The sequence below is a fragment of the Annulohypoxylon maeteangense genome, assembly GCF_022496945.1.
Source record: "Annulohypoxylon maeteangense strain CBS 123835 unplaced genomic scaffold GGS22scaffold_11, whole genome shotgun sequence".
Lineage (NCBI taxonomy): Eukaryota > Fungi > Ascomycota > Sordariomycetes > Xylariales > Hypoxylaceae > Annulohypoxylon > Annulohypoxylon maeteangense.
The window spans coordinates 100,636-113,588 of NW_025953258.1; the positions used below are offsets into that span (position 1 = coordinate 100,636).

At 47.4% G+C, this 12,953-nt stretch overlaps 4 protein-coding genes across 4 annotated transcripts; all 4 read left to right on the forward strand.

Moving 5' to 3' along the window:
* Positions 1–1,213: 1,213 nt before the first annotated feature.
* On the forward strand, positions 1,214–2,818 carry GGS22DRAFT_189655 (uncharacterized protein; the record flags this gene model as incomplete). The annotated part of the gene is made up of 1 exon (XM_047964880.1): positions 1,214–2,818. The coding sequence occupies one exon, from the start codon at positions 1,214–1,216 to the stop codon at positions 2,816–2,818; it is 1,605 nt and encodes a 534-aa protein (XP_047817519.1).
* Positions 2,819–3,512: 694 nt separating this feature from the next.
* Positions 3,513–4,577, forward strand: GGS22DRAFT_24415 (uncharacterized protein). The gene has a single exon (XM_047966590.1). The coding sequence runs from the start codon at positions 3,746–3,748 to the stop codon at positions 4,535–4,537; it is 792 nt and encodes a 263-aa protein (XP_047817520.1). The 5' UTR covers positions 3,513–3,745; the 3' UTR covers positions 4,538–4,577.
* A 2,792-nt stretch (positions 4,578–7,369) lies between these two features.
* GGS22DRAFT_24428 (uncharacterized protein) lies at positions 7,370–8,069 on the forward strand. The gene has a single exon (XM_047966591.1). The coding sequence runs from the start codon at positions 7,542–7,544 to the stop codon at positions 7,977–7,979; it is 438 nt and encodes a 145-aa protein (XP_047817521.1). The 5' UTR covers positions 7,370–7,541; the 3' UTR covers positions 7,980–8,069.
* Positions 8,070–10,868: 2,799 nt separating this feature from the next.
* On the forward strand, positions 10,869–12,842 carry GGS22DRAFT_24448 (ras-domain-containing protein). The gene is made up of 8 exons (XM_047966592.1): positions 10,869–11,419; positions 11,509–11,540; positions 11,677–11,703; positions 11,851–11,930; positions 12,000–12,022; positions 12,112–12,140; positions 12,199–12,456; positions 12,554–12,842. Exons 1-8 carry the CDS (start codon positions 11,388–11,390, stop codon positions 12,733–12,735), a joined length of 663 nt encoding a protein of 220 aa, XP_047817522.1. The 5' UTR covers positions 10,869–11,387; the 3' UTR covers positions 12,736–12,842.
* Positions 12,843–12,953: the final 111 nt, after the last annotated feature.

Consider the following 12,953-nt stretch of genomic DNA (forward strand, 5'->3'; position numbering starts at 1 on the left):
AACTTCTTCCCACTCTGCCACTTACCCATCCACTTCAATGTCCCCATGTTCCCATACTTTGCCCATCCATTAACCATTAACAATTAACCATTACTTCCATGTTCAGTCCAATCGAGAAATTTCAAGGGCTAGACACCATCCTTATCCTCGTCCATCCATCCATCACTGGCCAGATCAGGAACAGCCCTGGAGCACTATTTTTCATCCTCTAACCCATAAACCCTCTACCCTCTTTTATTTTTCTTTTTTTCCCATCTTCTTACTCTCTGCAACCCCTGCGCGAGACAAACCCATCTACTGTACGACAACACAAAGCAGCCGAAAGAGAGATTTGAAAGGTTGCAGGGTTCCTTCCTCTCTTTTTTTTTCTTGCTCCCACGCCCCCCCCAGTACCCCATCCCACCAACCTAAACCTGAACTAAACTTGAACCTGCGCCTGCATCTGCACCCAGAAACAGTCTTGTCTCTTTCTCCAACCCCCAAACTCATTATTATTATTATTATTCCCAAATACTTCTCTATCTACTTACCCGTCTACCTAACTATCCTTTACTTGTTTCTATTTGCCTGCCTACCTAACCCGACGCTTTCTTTTTTTATTTAATTTTTATGTGTCTCTGTGGCGAACTGCAATCTGCAATCTGCATTCCACATTCCTCCATCCCGTCTGTCTTATCGCGCGTCGCCGGTTCCCAGACATCGTCACCGTTCTCCATTTTTCTCACCAAGTCGCGTCGCCATCGTCACTCCAACCCAAGATTGGACAATCGAGTATTCAGTAAACCGACAATCGCGTCGACTAGTAATACACACCTAATATTTTCTCAACTTTCTCATCCCGCGCGCCGCAAACCTGTGGGCGAACCCACAATTCCGTACCTGCTGAATCGACTTAACCAACCCGTCGCATCACGCCAAAAAAGCACAAAGCCCAAAAATCCAACCCGACGCAAGTCTGCGACACTTTTTCTACCATCCTACGATCAGCGCGATCGTCACCCGAACCTTTTATCATAGGGTCCGTAAAATCCAGGCACCTCTCGCAGGGTGACTTAATTGCATGCATAACTAAGCTATGAATGTGGACTTGAGTACCCCAGGTGTGGTTTCAAATTCAAATACGTCAGCCAAATCTTCTGCATTCTCGCCTCCTTTGTCGTCAACCCGCGCAAGTCCTTTTCCTCCTACCACGGCCGCCGCCACCAAAATAGCCATGGCTGCGCCTGGCTTTCTCCCTCAATCGCAACCTTTCAGGTCCGCCGCTGTAACCGCTCAATCACCCTATCCGCTATCCATGGGCACTGTTATTAACCATTACGATTGCGATGCGACCACTAAACCCGTCGGCACGCCTTTTGCGACGACACCCTCCTCCATATCGACTATCTTGATTCGCAGACTTCCTGTTGATACTAACGAGGACAAGCTTCGTCTGATGCTCCTCTTCTCGCAGGAATTGCTCCAAATCGAGATGATATCCGTGGAACAGTCAGAAGACCCAGGTTTTCGGTCCGCAATCGTGAGATTTAAGACTCCTAATGGGGCACATCAGGCCAAGGATATGTTGCATGGAAAATCTATTAGTTTAAGTGATATTGAGCTGGTGGTTGAGATCGTGTCCGGTAGCCCGACCGCGTCGAGACGATACCCAATCGAATCTGCAGTTTCGGCCCCGTCTAGCGGCCCCTCATCGACCACATCTTCGGGGGCGGCCTCGCGTCAATCCTCTCGGTTTAACGGTGCATTTCAATCTTTAGAGAATATTTCGCCCCCTATGAATGGAATATACGGGAGCAATGAGCTACCGAACCCTGAGTCTAGCGCACATTATCAGAGTCTCTTCTCACCACAATCACCGATTGGTAACCACCTTACTGAGCGCACGCGCATATCCGGCAAGACACTTATTAGTCATGACGCTCCAGAAGATGACGAGACGCGAGAGCTCCTTAAAGACCCCGTTGCGTATGCCGAGAATGGCGCGACACAACAACGAAGAGCTACCGCTCCGCAGCTACCTATTAGTCGCATGGCTAATTTATCTCTTAATACGACTGCCAACGGGCCAGCATCCTTACCCCAATACAGTCACCCAAGCATAACCCCTCTATCTGCACATGGAAATACCATGTCACCAACGGTCATGAACGGCGCGAGTCACTCGATGAATTACCAGATGGGCAACCAGCACTATCAGCGACATAGTAACTTCCCTCCCGTGAATCCCGCCGATCAGAACCCTCCATGTAATACGCTCTATGTGGGCAACCTTCCGATCGATACTTCCGAGGAGGAGTTGAAAGCTATGTTTTCTAAGCAGCGAGGGTACAAACGTCTCTGTTTCCGCACTAAACAGAACGGCCCTATGTGCTTTGTTGAATTTGAAGATGTGTCGTTCGCCACTAAAGCTCTCCATGAGCTATACGGCACGCCTCTTCATAATAGCATCAAGGGAGGCATTCGTCTTAGCTTTTCTAAAAATCCTCTGGGAGTTCGTTCGGGTCAGACTCCGGGCCAGACTGGCCCTGGCTCTATGGCAGGTATGAACGGTATGATGGCTGGACCCGGGAACGGATTTACAAGCGCCAATGGTCCTCCACCAGGTCTTGCGGCCCCCCCAGGCCTCAGTCGCATTTATAACGGGGGATCGACAGTCCCTAGCAGTGCGAGCACCCCATATTCCGCGGGAACTTTCCCTAGTACTAACAGTAATGTATGGAGCAGCCCGTTGTATAGCGGGCCGCTCTCGGCTGGTGGTTCATCCCCAGCGGTGAACGGCTCCGCCTCAGCTTTCCCACCTTACATGATGGGACGATAGATAATTACCGAATCGAACTTAGATGCATGCATTTGTGTTTTAGGGATTGATCACTGGCGTTTATGGAACAAGACATTCGAAATAGGAACATTGAGTAAGCGGCGCTCTTGATTCTTGCGGAACTATCTCCGTTCGACAAGTAGCAGTCGGGACCCATCGCATTTACTCAGGATCCTTACACGTGGGATAGCTTGGCTAATGGCTGCATATGTACTGGCATTTGCAAATGGGGATGGTGGTAGTGCATGGTTTTTTTAAGCGTCGGCGTCGATATTTTTCATCACAATGATTCCCCTAAGCGAACCACCGTGTGGTTGCTAGTTGCCTGGGAGTTTAGAGTCATCTCGGTGTTCTACTTAAGACTAGGTGGTCATAGGAGGCATCTTTCGGTGTTTGTTTCACTTCACTTTTTAGCGGGTCATCAGCATTGCGTTTCTCTATTTACGGCGACCGTCACTTAACACTGCCGTTCCTCTATCTCCGCCTTGAACGGATTAGAACAAACGATCCGTCTGTGAATACGAGTTTGAGTATCAACCATTAGCATCCTCACACTGGACGGGCTTATTGTGGAACACAGCGGGAAAGGGCGAATCGGTTGTGTTATGTATCGGTCCTTGTTCTATATCTACAGCATGGTCAAGAAAAGACGATTATCTATCAGGCACGCACCTATCCACATTTGAAAACATAACAAAAAGCGATATTATTGCATTGGCCAAAAAAAAAACATTGGCGAAAAAAGGGCTAGGATCGGTGTCAGACGGCGGAAGGGCATATATACACTTGGATCCTTCGTTTCTCTGGGAGCTCAGGCCGGCTGGTATATGGTACATTTGGTCGGATACCGGGGCAACCAGCGGTGTCGCAAAGCATCTAGCATTATGAAGAAGCCGGCATTTGATCTTGGTGGGGAAAAAAAAGAGAATGGCCTCTTCACATATCGGCATCCCTGACTTGTTTAGCATTGATCAGCGTTCTCCCATTCGATCGGCGCATCTTCTCAACGACGTCTCTTTTTGTCGTTTCATATCTTTCATTTTTCCTTGGTGGACTCATCACACATTGCGACGGGGCGAGGGAAAACAGCGACGGAGTACTTGGGACGGGTTTCGATATTCTCGAGGTAGTAGGCTAAAGGGTTGGGTACGTGGCATATGGGAGGTTAGGGAGGCGAGTCCGGCAAGTAGGCAAACGAGTAAGAGGGAGAAAGGGGTTAGTGTGAGGGTGTGGTTTTTGTTGGACCATCCCATATACCTCTCTCGTCGTCGTTTCTTTCCATGCCTTACTCTCTTCCACATCCCGGTTGATGGGAAACAAACCGACCAAATTCCCGCGTTGCCGGTTTTCCCGACATGCGTGTTCAAAGGAAAGGGAGGCGGCGGACAAATCTATTTATCTTTCCTTGCACTATTTTCCTGTTTCCTCTGTCACGTAATTATATCAGCTAGCGATTTTTTAGACGGTCACCTCGATTCACATCCATCCAGAAGGACAGCATCTATTCATATCATACTCATACTCATACCATATTATTCATATCTATTAACTTCTTTCTTCTATCTTATCTTTCGCTTACCTCTTCTATCGGCATCACCATCATCATCTTCGCTACTACTACATACCTACCTACCTATTATCATTATTACTGTCATATTTTCTTCCCCAAATGTAAAATTATTAGTACTAGATGCTCCTACCTATTACTTCCCTAGGTAGCTAAGATCTAATGTGTAACGGACTGGGAAAGGGGGTTTTGGACGGGGACGGGTCGGGTCGGCCGTGTCTCGTTGCTGGTTTATATAGCTGAGCAGTTCGCATATACCGAGGAACGAGGAACGGAGTCGGGCTGGCTGGCTATCAGAAACCAGGCATGTGCGTATCCACGCACATTGGCGTAGGCACGGATGGATGGATGGATGGATGGGCCGGCAGATAAGTGCTTTAGTAATTCATGCAGCGACGCTGCTTCATTTCGCATTTATCATTGCCCCGTGGTGTACATCGGATGATACGTCTTTTCCTGTGCTGTGTGAAGACGAATAGTAGCATATTGCGTCTTGATATCTCGAAGCTGCATTGCGTCATGAGCGAGTAGGTACCTAGGTAAATAGGAAGGAAGTAACTTGCGATGCCATCGGGTCAGACATGGCGTTGAGCGAAGCGCCACGAGTCCAAAATGCGTACCTGAGAAGATAGGAGGAAAGGCAGTTTTTCGCGAAAGGTTCAGTCCGGTGCAGCCGATTGAATGGCGATCTTCCGCTCTGGCCGAGGTGTTCTTCACCATGTCTCTAGAAATCAAGCCTGTTCTTGTTAGCGCCAGCCACTTCTCCTAGATGACATAAGAAACGACTTTAAACTGGGAAGGTATTAAATGACGATACTTAACGGTCGAAACCGAACGATGACCTCTCCGTTCGCCCCTAGAGATCAACTGACACCCAATTGGGGTTACTCGTATCATTCAATCGTCCACATTCCATTCTTCACCTAGTCTAGTAGCTCATAGGGCGATTGTCGATACGTTTTCAACGTCGAGTACCTAACGCGATGGCGCAAAGTACTAAGCTGAGAGAGGCATCTCTCTTAGATGAGTGTAATAATAGCAAGACATTCGTCAGCAAAGCAGCCAGCCACGCCCCTTACCCGCTCCTCATGCAAATCTAACTCTTGAGATCATCCTCTTCTGAGCCTCTACAGCCCATAGAACAGGCAACAAGCTATATCCATAGCTAAGCCCTTTCAGGCCCGTAGATATCGACCCAAAAGTGCATGGGTAGACCTAGGGGCACAAGCAAGGGAAGGAAAGGGCGAGACCGTAATCCGCCACGGGGCGTCGTAGGGCTATTCTGTCCTCTACTCGAGACTTCACCTAGCCAGCCAACAGACAACGACGTCGCCGATCACGAACTCTCCTGTCCTAACATCGCGCTCAATAAGTTTCGAAAGGAGATGAAGGATCTATTTCTAACAAGTCGTTCCGCGCAATACCAACGGCATATATATTGGCGCCAAAGTTTCTAACAGAATCTCGCTCGGTATCCAGATGGGTAGGCGACGGCATCATCGCGGAGCGCATGTTGCGTCATTCGGACCCGACAGGATTTCGAATTCCATAAAAACATACAGCTAGTTAGTTCCTCTAATAAAGAATATATCTCATGATCGATCCTCGCCACGTAGGGCAAAAGACTGAACGTGGATGAAGGAATCGCGCCAAGGCCAATATACCGTCTGCAAAGCAGGGGCGTAAGGGAAAGCGCGCTTACAACTTAAAACCTCTTCGTGGAACAATAGGAACAATAGTTTACTCGAGATCAATGATATAGGCAGGGTAGGTATAACCACCGTGCTTAACTCGGTAACGAGCGGGCGCGTAACAGTATGTATGTAGGTAACATACATAACATCTGGTTTACGAGGACCCGACGCCCCGGGAGAGATATGTAAAAGGAGGTGTGAGATCTGCCACCGTGCCTAGTATCCATCACCGAACCAGCCGGACCCAAGTCGGCGTCAGTCAGCATAGCCAGTTGGATTTGCGCTATCGCAGAAAATCGTTCGATTGTGCCGCTAGACGACGATCTGCAGTAGGTGTAACGCTGGTGCGTGGCGCTTTAGACTAGTTTCGAAAAGAATAGGGCGAACTCTCATTTGCAGTCGCCTGACTTTTTCCCTCCATAGTATGGGGTTGAGGGAACAACATCAAACCCAACTAGCGCCCGTCGCCCTATGAGGGGATAAACACCATGGACGGGGGTAGTTCGAGATCCTGGACTAGACCGCCGTCTAAATGAAGACGATAGCGGTAAGTGAGCGAAGCACCTTGTCGTGTGATCTGGTTGGTTACGTGTCGTTGGAAACGAACAATCCACGACAGGCCTGCCAAACGTGCATAGTATGATCCGCGATGTTTCTCTTGGCAACATCCCAGCTAGACCGACGTGGGGTTTCCTAAAAGCCCGACTCAGAACATTGATGCTGAGTCCGGTATTCGCGGAGAAGTAAAGCTTTCGAGCCCCCGGATTTAGAGGAGACCATCTTTCCTGTTACGAAATAAGGGACTTTGCTGTGAAGAGGCTGAGAGGAAGGTGGTTGGTCAGCAGTCCTTGAGCCTCGCATATCGGCTAATCATGGGGCCAAATCCCCAACGACCGGATCCAGACGACGGCAATGCTCCGCATATGTGTGGAAGGATAATGCGAGCTTGTCGTACAATGCTATCTTAGCATATCTGGAGCTCAGCTGAAGGCGAACTAGAATACGAAGACTCCGTACTGCTTATGTCAATATTGGTCTCATTAGGATTTTATCATACGATGTGCGATACCTGCGGTCCTAATAGCAATCCATAGACCAGTCTCGATGAGAGTGAGGCGTCCGCAAGGCTACGTTTTACCTTTACATGATGGGTTGAGGTTGTTCAATGGCGACGCTAGTAATCTTGAAAAGATAACTGTGTATCTCGTCTCATTTCCAAACAGGTTCAATTTGCTCCTGTGCCAAATTGAACAATATAAAATCAAGAGCTACTACAAGCGATTTCGGCAGTCTAAGCCAAGCTAGCACGTGTTAACGTTGCTCTCAGCCGCAGAAAATGCTCACCTTGTCCCACCTTAGCTAGCAGTGATAGTTTGGACCTATCTATCTAGGTACATTAGCAACGTGCATAAGCTTCTGCTGATCAAAAAAGGTGAAGCTTTGCCCAAGTTCAAACCCCACGATGCCTCGGAGTTCCGATGCTGTGCTTCTAATAGTATGGCTTGCATATCACATCATATGGCAGATAATAGCGGCGCGGATGAGGGATGCGATCGTTGCCGTTCCCGAATCCTACTCAATAGGAATCCTAACCGTCGAGGGGTTCGGATGCGGGTTTGAAGAAGGGCGCAGCTTCGCAGCTTACATAGACGGGCCTCGGCTCATGTATCTCCATTTGTGTACGCCAAGAAATACGAGGTTGCGTAATGTTTCCTTCAGCATCTACAGAGTACATAGCAGCGAATCTCGGCACATACCTAGAAAGAGAGCAATCTGGAAAGCGTTGATCTTTTGTTTCATGGCTGGTCTCTGCAGAGCATTGCAGAGCAGGACGCTGTTGGTTCAACTTGGTTGGATCCGAGATGTCTGTAGAAAACGGAAACCGGCGAGAATCATATAATAGAACTATTAATGTGCTAGGTAAAATTTAGTAGACTCGAGGTTGTTGAGTTTCAACTTATTAGTCGAGAGTGGGCAGAGTGGGGGACCATTGCATACAGCACATAGATACTTACTATGCGCTAGGGGACTCCGGGGAGCTGGATCGACCGCTTCCGACGTCAACCAGGATGCCTTTTTTCACAAGCTGTATTTTCTAACTGGCGGTGGAATCTGCGCCGGGATATGTATGTCGGGTATGACTTCCAGCATATTGTCCAGGAAGATGGAAGTAATTGAGATGTGAAGGCTGCAAAGCGCGCAGCCGGTATCCGTCAGGTGATTTTGTGATGCATACATTGTAGGTAGGGCTTTTCGAATGGATGGTAGATGGTTGGTGGTGTCTTCATCTAGGTGTTCTTGAGGATTTGATGAAGAAACGACCGGTTGCCTTTTAGGGCAGAGTAGGCAAAGTAGAGCCTTGCCCAGGCTCGGAGGTCACCATCGAATGCGGGAATAGACCACGTAGACCGCGCAGACCGCGCAGCCACACACACACACACACTCACACTCACACTCACATACGCTTTACCATTCGGCGTGTCGGGAAGGCTCGGATGAACAGCCAGCTAGACTGCCAAATGTTTTCACCGACACGTACGAAAGTACTGGATGCTAATGGGTTAGCAAATGCGATTTGCATGTTTTAACCCAACCAAAAGCCCAGAAACCCGTGCAAGGTTTCGCCGCATTCGAATTAGCCATCCTCCGGCATTGGCGGGCGTACCATCCAGATTTGCCATCTTTCACCCGGTGATTTATCGATATTCGACAATCCATGCTACCTGTTGCTAGCTAGCAAAGCTGCGACAGCGCAACAGCGCAACACAGCACGGACCGGACAAGTTGTGATGTAAAGAGAGGGGTGAGGGAGAGGAAGAGACGAGCGGAGAAATTCATTCTTAAGCACCCAAGCGCAAACAACAACTTGTATATGCAAGGTCGTCTCCATCTAAATTCCTCTATTGGTCCTTACTGATCGCGCGGCTCCAATAATACAGCTGTAGCTGCGACTTTAAGTTGGAGCCCTGCACGAGATCAGATCAAACATACATGAGGGTATGTCAGCCAGCGGCAACGCGAACACCCTTTATCCCTAACATCGAGGTGGGTTTGTTGGTGCAGGTTCCAGAAATAAGAAACGAATTGTCCATTCTGACCATTGCAATGTCTTACGTATTGATTTCAAAGCAGCGCTTGAGTCCTGACGGTCCATGGATCCGTGGCAGAATAGATATACCTAGGACCTATGTTGGTACATAGGTTAGGTGGGTAATGAGTAGACTTCTAAAAAGGATTGAGGATGGAGGGAGTGATATAAAATGAAATACAGAGTATGAAGTGTGTAAGATGTTAATGAGGAACGGGAAACTAAAACTATTAACGCGGCGCGTCTCTACTCTATCTAGTACTTGATGAAACGATTGCACCTTCTAATTTCCTAACTTTCCATTTCTCTACGATAATGATCTAAATATTTTGGGAAATCTAGGAAATTACGCAGTGGGTGGGAAAGAGGCGGGAGGATTCAAAAAAAAAGTTAAAAGTCAAAAAGAGCTAGAAGAGCCTATTGGGTCATCGCGGGGATTTGTACGACAACCACATGCACTCCATCAAACGGGGTACTACAGTGATGTACTGTACATACTACATACCACATACAACATTTAAATGCAGCATGTATGATATGTTCAATACATACATGTATGTATAGGTATGTGTTATGTATGATGTATGTATGTGGATGCTAGAAATATTCAATGTATGGACTGATTTGGGCTGTGTGAACGGCGCCTGCGCCTACGCATGCTGCAACTGGCCTCTCAGAGGCTGGCTATACCAAGGAAAGCCTAGGAAGAAGCCTAAACAAGCCCAAGCACCCTCTCACCACGACCACACCGCGATACTACGTTAATAAACGCGCCCACACATGCAAAAGGCGGGCCGAAAATATGCTTCTAGGGTTGCTACCATGTAGGTAGGCACGGCAGGCACGATAGGCAATGTAGACAAGGTAGGACCTTAGGTACTTTACCAGGTAGGCACGAATTCACCAATAGGCTTGTACCACAATGCATCTTCAAGTTCGAAAAGCATGTACCGAGTCCCGACAAACATCAAGCTCGAACACTACTCTAAGCAGGAAGCAGGAAACATGAACCTTCGCCTCAGAGCTACGTCGAGGGAACTGGAAGGAAGGAAGGGGAACACCAAGACATCCATTCGTATAATTAAATGCTTATTCCTCGGCTCTCCAACACGGGTGTTTCTTTTATTTCTTTTCTTCTTTTCTTGTCTGTTGCTTACCTACTTAGTAGTCCCTAGCATGTAGCTTCAATATTGCTAATGCAATGCACATATATTCCATGTTCCATATCCGAATTCGTCCTTTTTTAAGATCGGCCACGATCCGTTGCCATTACTACTGTTATACTTCTTAATGTGCATCTTATCGTCAGATCCCGTGTCTATCATTTTTTACCCATATATTCTTTCAGATACTTAAATACCGTGGACCCAGCTAGCCCGATTACTAGGTACTACCGCCGTACAATACTAACTAGGCTGACTACATATATCCTAGGTAGGCTCTCCCCTAAAGAAGAGGTGTGCGAGCTGCATATATCATCATTCTATGTACAATACAAGACCAGAATATCTACTACTGGACGTTGTATATGTGCTTAGATGTATGCTGTCGCATTTCATCCATTTCTAGTTCATCATATTACATTATACCCCTCTTTTTTGGCCCCCTCAACCCCTAATATTCGTCAATTCTGTGCCTAGTCCGTTTATCTGTGGTTTACTTTATTTTTTCCCCTCCGCTTCTTCTCACGGCGGTACCGAAGAATTTCGCTGCGTCCGATCCCTTCCCTGGTTCGCGTTGCTTCAAAAGGAAAGGGGCCAGCCGCGCTTTTATTTTTTGTTCACCCCGCCCAACACGCCCCGACTTTCAAACCAGGGCGGCTCTTTATCTGATTGAATTGCTCCCGTTTTCACATTTTTAAGCGGCTACCTACCTGGATCTGTGGACGTCAGTTCACACCCATCCACATCTGACGTTATCCCCCGGCAACATTCTCCAGCAACCTCCAGCAACCCCCAGCAGAAAAAAAAATACATAAATATATTTCAATCCGCCTTGGATGACGATACCTCCACCGAACAACAACTAAACCCCTCCCAGCCGCCGCTTTGTCGTTTGTCGCGTAAGTGACAGATAGACGCGAGCTGAAGGGCAGTTGGATTTGAATCTCATTGCTGTCCAAATTCACAATTCTGGCGCCTCTGATGCGCCTTTCATGAGATTCAGGAGCTTGAAGCTAGCTTGGAGCTTAAGCTAACAGCTCAAGCTGACGTTGAAAGAATGCCACCAAAACAGGGCCGTTATCAACCTGCGTTCGTCTCTACTATTTTTACTAACTCAATCATTATGCTATTATTGTTATTATTATTCAGGAAGCTGACATTTTAATTCCTGTGAGTAGCCGGGAATTCCACATTGTTGTGTTAGGTGCAGGTGAGTCTTTTCATTGCAAGCTTCGGTGTGGAATCAGTTTTTTTTTTTTTTTTTTTTTTTTCAGGGTCCTTGTTCACACCAAAGCTTCACCTTCCCTTTGCTTACATACACGTAACGGCCGCTAACAGTTTACTAGGCGGTGTCGGGAAGAGTTGTCTTACAGGTAACACTCCTCCTTGGCTTTCAACGATGAATGATTCCGATTGGATATCGTATTGAAACAAAACACGATCTATCCAAATATCATGCGTCATCATCAATTATCAGAAATGGATCTAATTACTGACGGGTCTTTTTTAATTTATGATAGCTCAGTTCGTCCATAACGAGTGGATCGAGAGCTATGACCCAACGATTGAAGATTCGTACCGCACTCAGGTGGCCGTTGATGTAAGTGCACCTTGTCCCTCTTCTACCTGATTGGGTTGGCGTTAACCGCTGCTTACACATTCGCACCAGGGTCGCCAGGTAATTCTGGAGATGTAAGACATCGCCAACTATCAACACGATTCATCCTATTATTATTTTTTAGTCTCGCTGCCGCGCTAGTTACCATGCTAACTTAAGACAGTCTGGATACCGCTGGCACTGAGCAGTTCGGTTGGTCAACACACCGAATATGCAACTTATCTGTGTTACCATGCTAACTCGGCTTCAGTTGCCATGCGGGATCTATACATGAAGACCGGCCAAGGTTTTCTTCTAGTCTTTAGTATTACCTCAACCTCGTCGTTAGCCGAACTTGCCGGACTTCGTGATGAGATTATGCGCATCAAGGACGACGACAATGTGCCAATTGTCATCTGTGGAAACAAGGCGGACCTCGAAGACCAGCGGTCCGTGCCACGAACCAAAGGTTTTCAAATCTCGCAGAGATGGGGTGCACCGTACTATGAAGCTAGTGCTCGAACGAGAAGTAAGTGCATTTTATCCACTGCCCTTGCATATGCATTGATTCCTACCCGCATTTGAAGTTTTTAAGGTCATATGTTGACCAAACTAACTTCATAAAGCGAACGTCGATGAAGTTTTCATAGACCTATGTCGACAAATGCTGCGGAAGGATGATGCGGGGGAAAACTACCTCGAGGACCAAGATGATAAATTCGACCCTTACTCTATATCATACTATAAAAAGCGAAGACGGCGAAAGGAGCGGGATTCGAGTCATCGGCCGAAATGCGTTATACTATGACCGATTCGGCCGGACTTATTCGTGGGGCGTTTAGGTGATACGAGCAAACCCTCTCATGTGATTTTGCTCACGGCGTTTATCACGACTAGGTAGTAGTCACTAAGAAAACTTGAGTCCAAAATACCTGCACTCTTGGCCGCAGGCACTTTGCACTCTAGGGTTCAAGCTCTTATACAACATTTCGGGCTAAAACAACAACGGTTCTTATCGGACGTTAG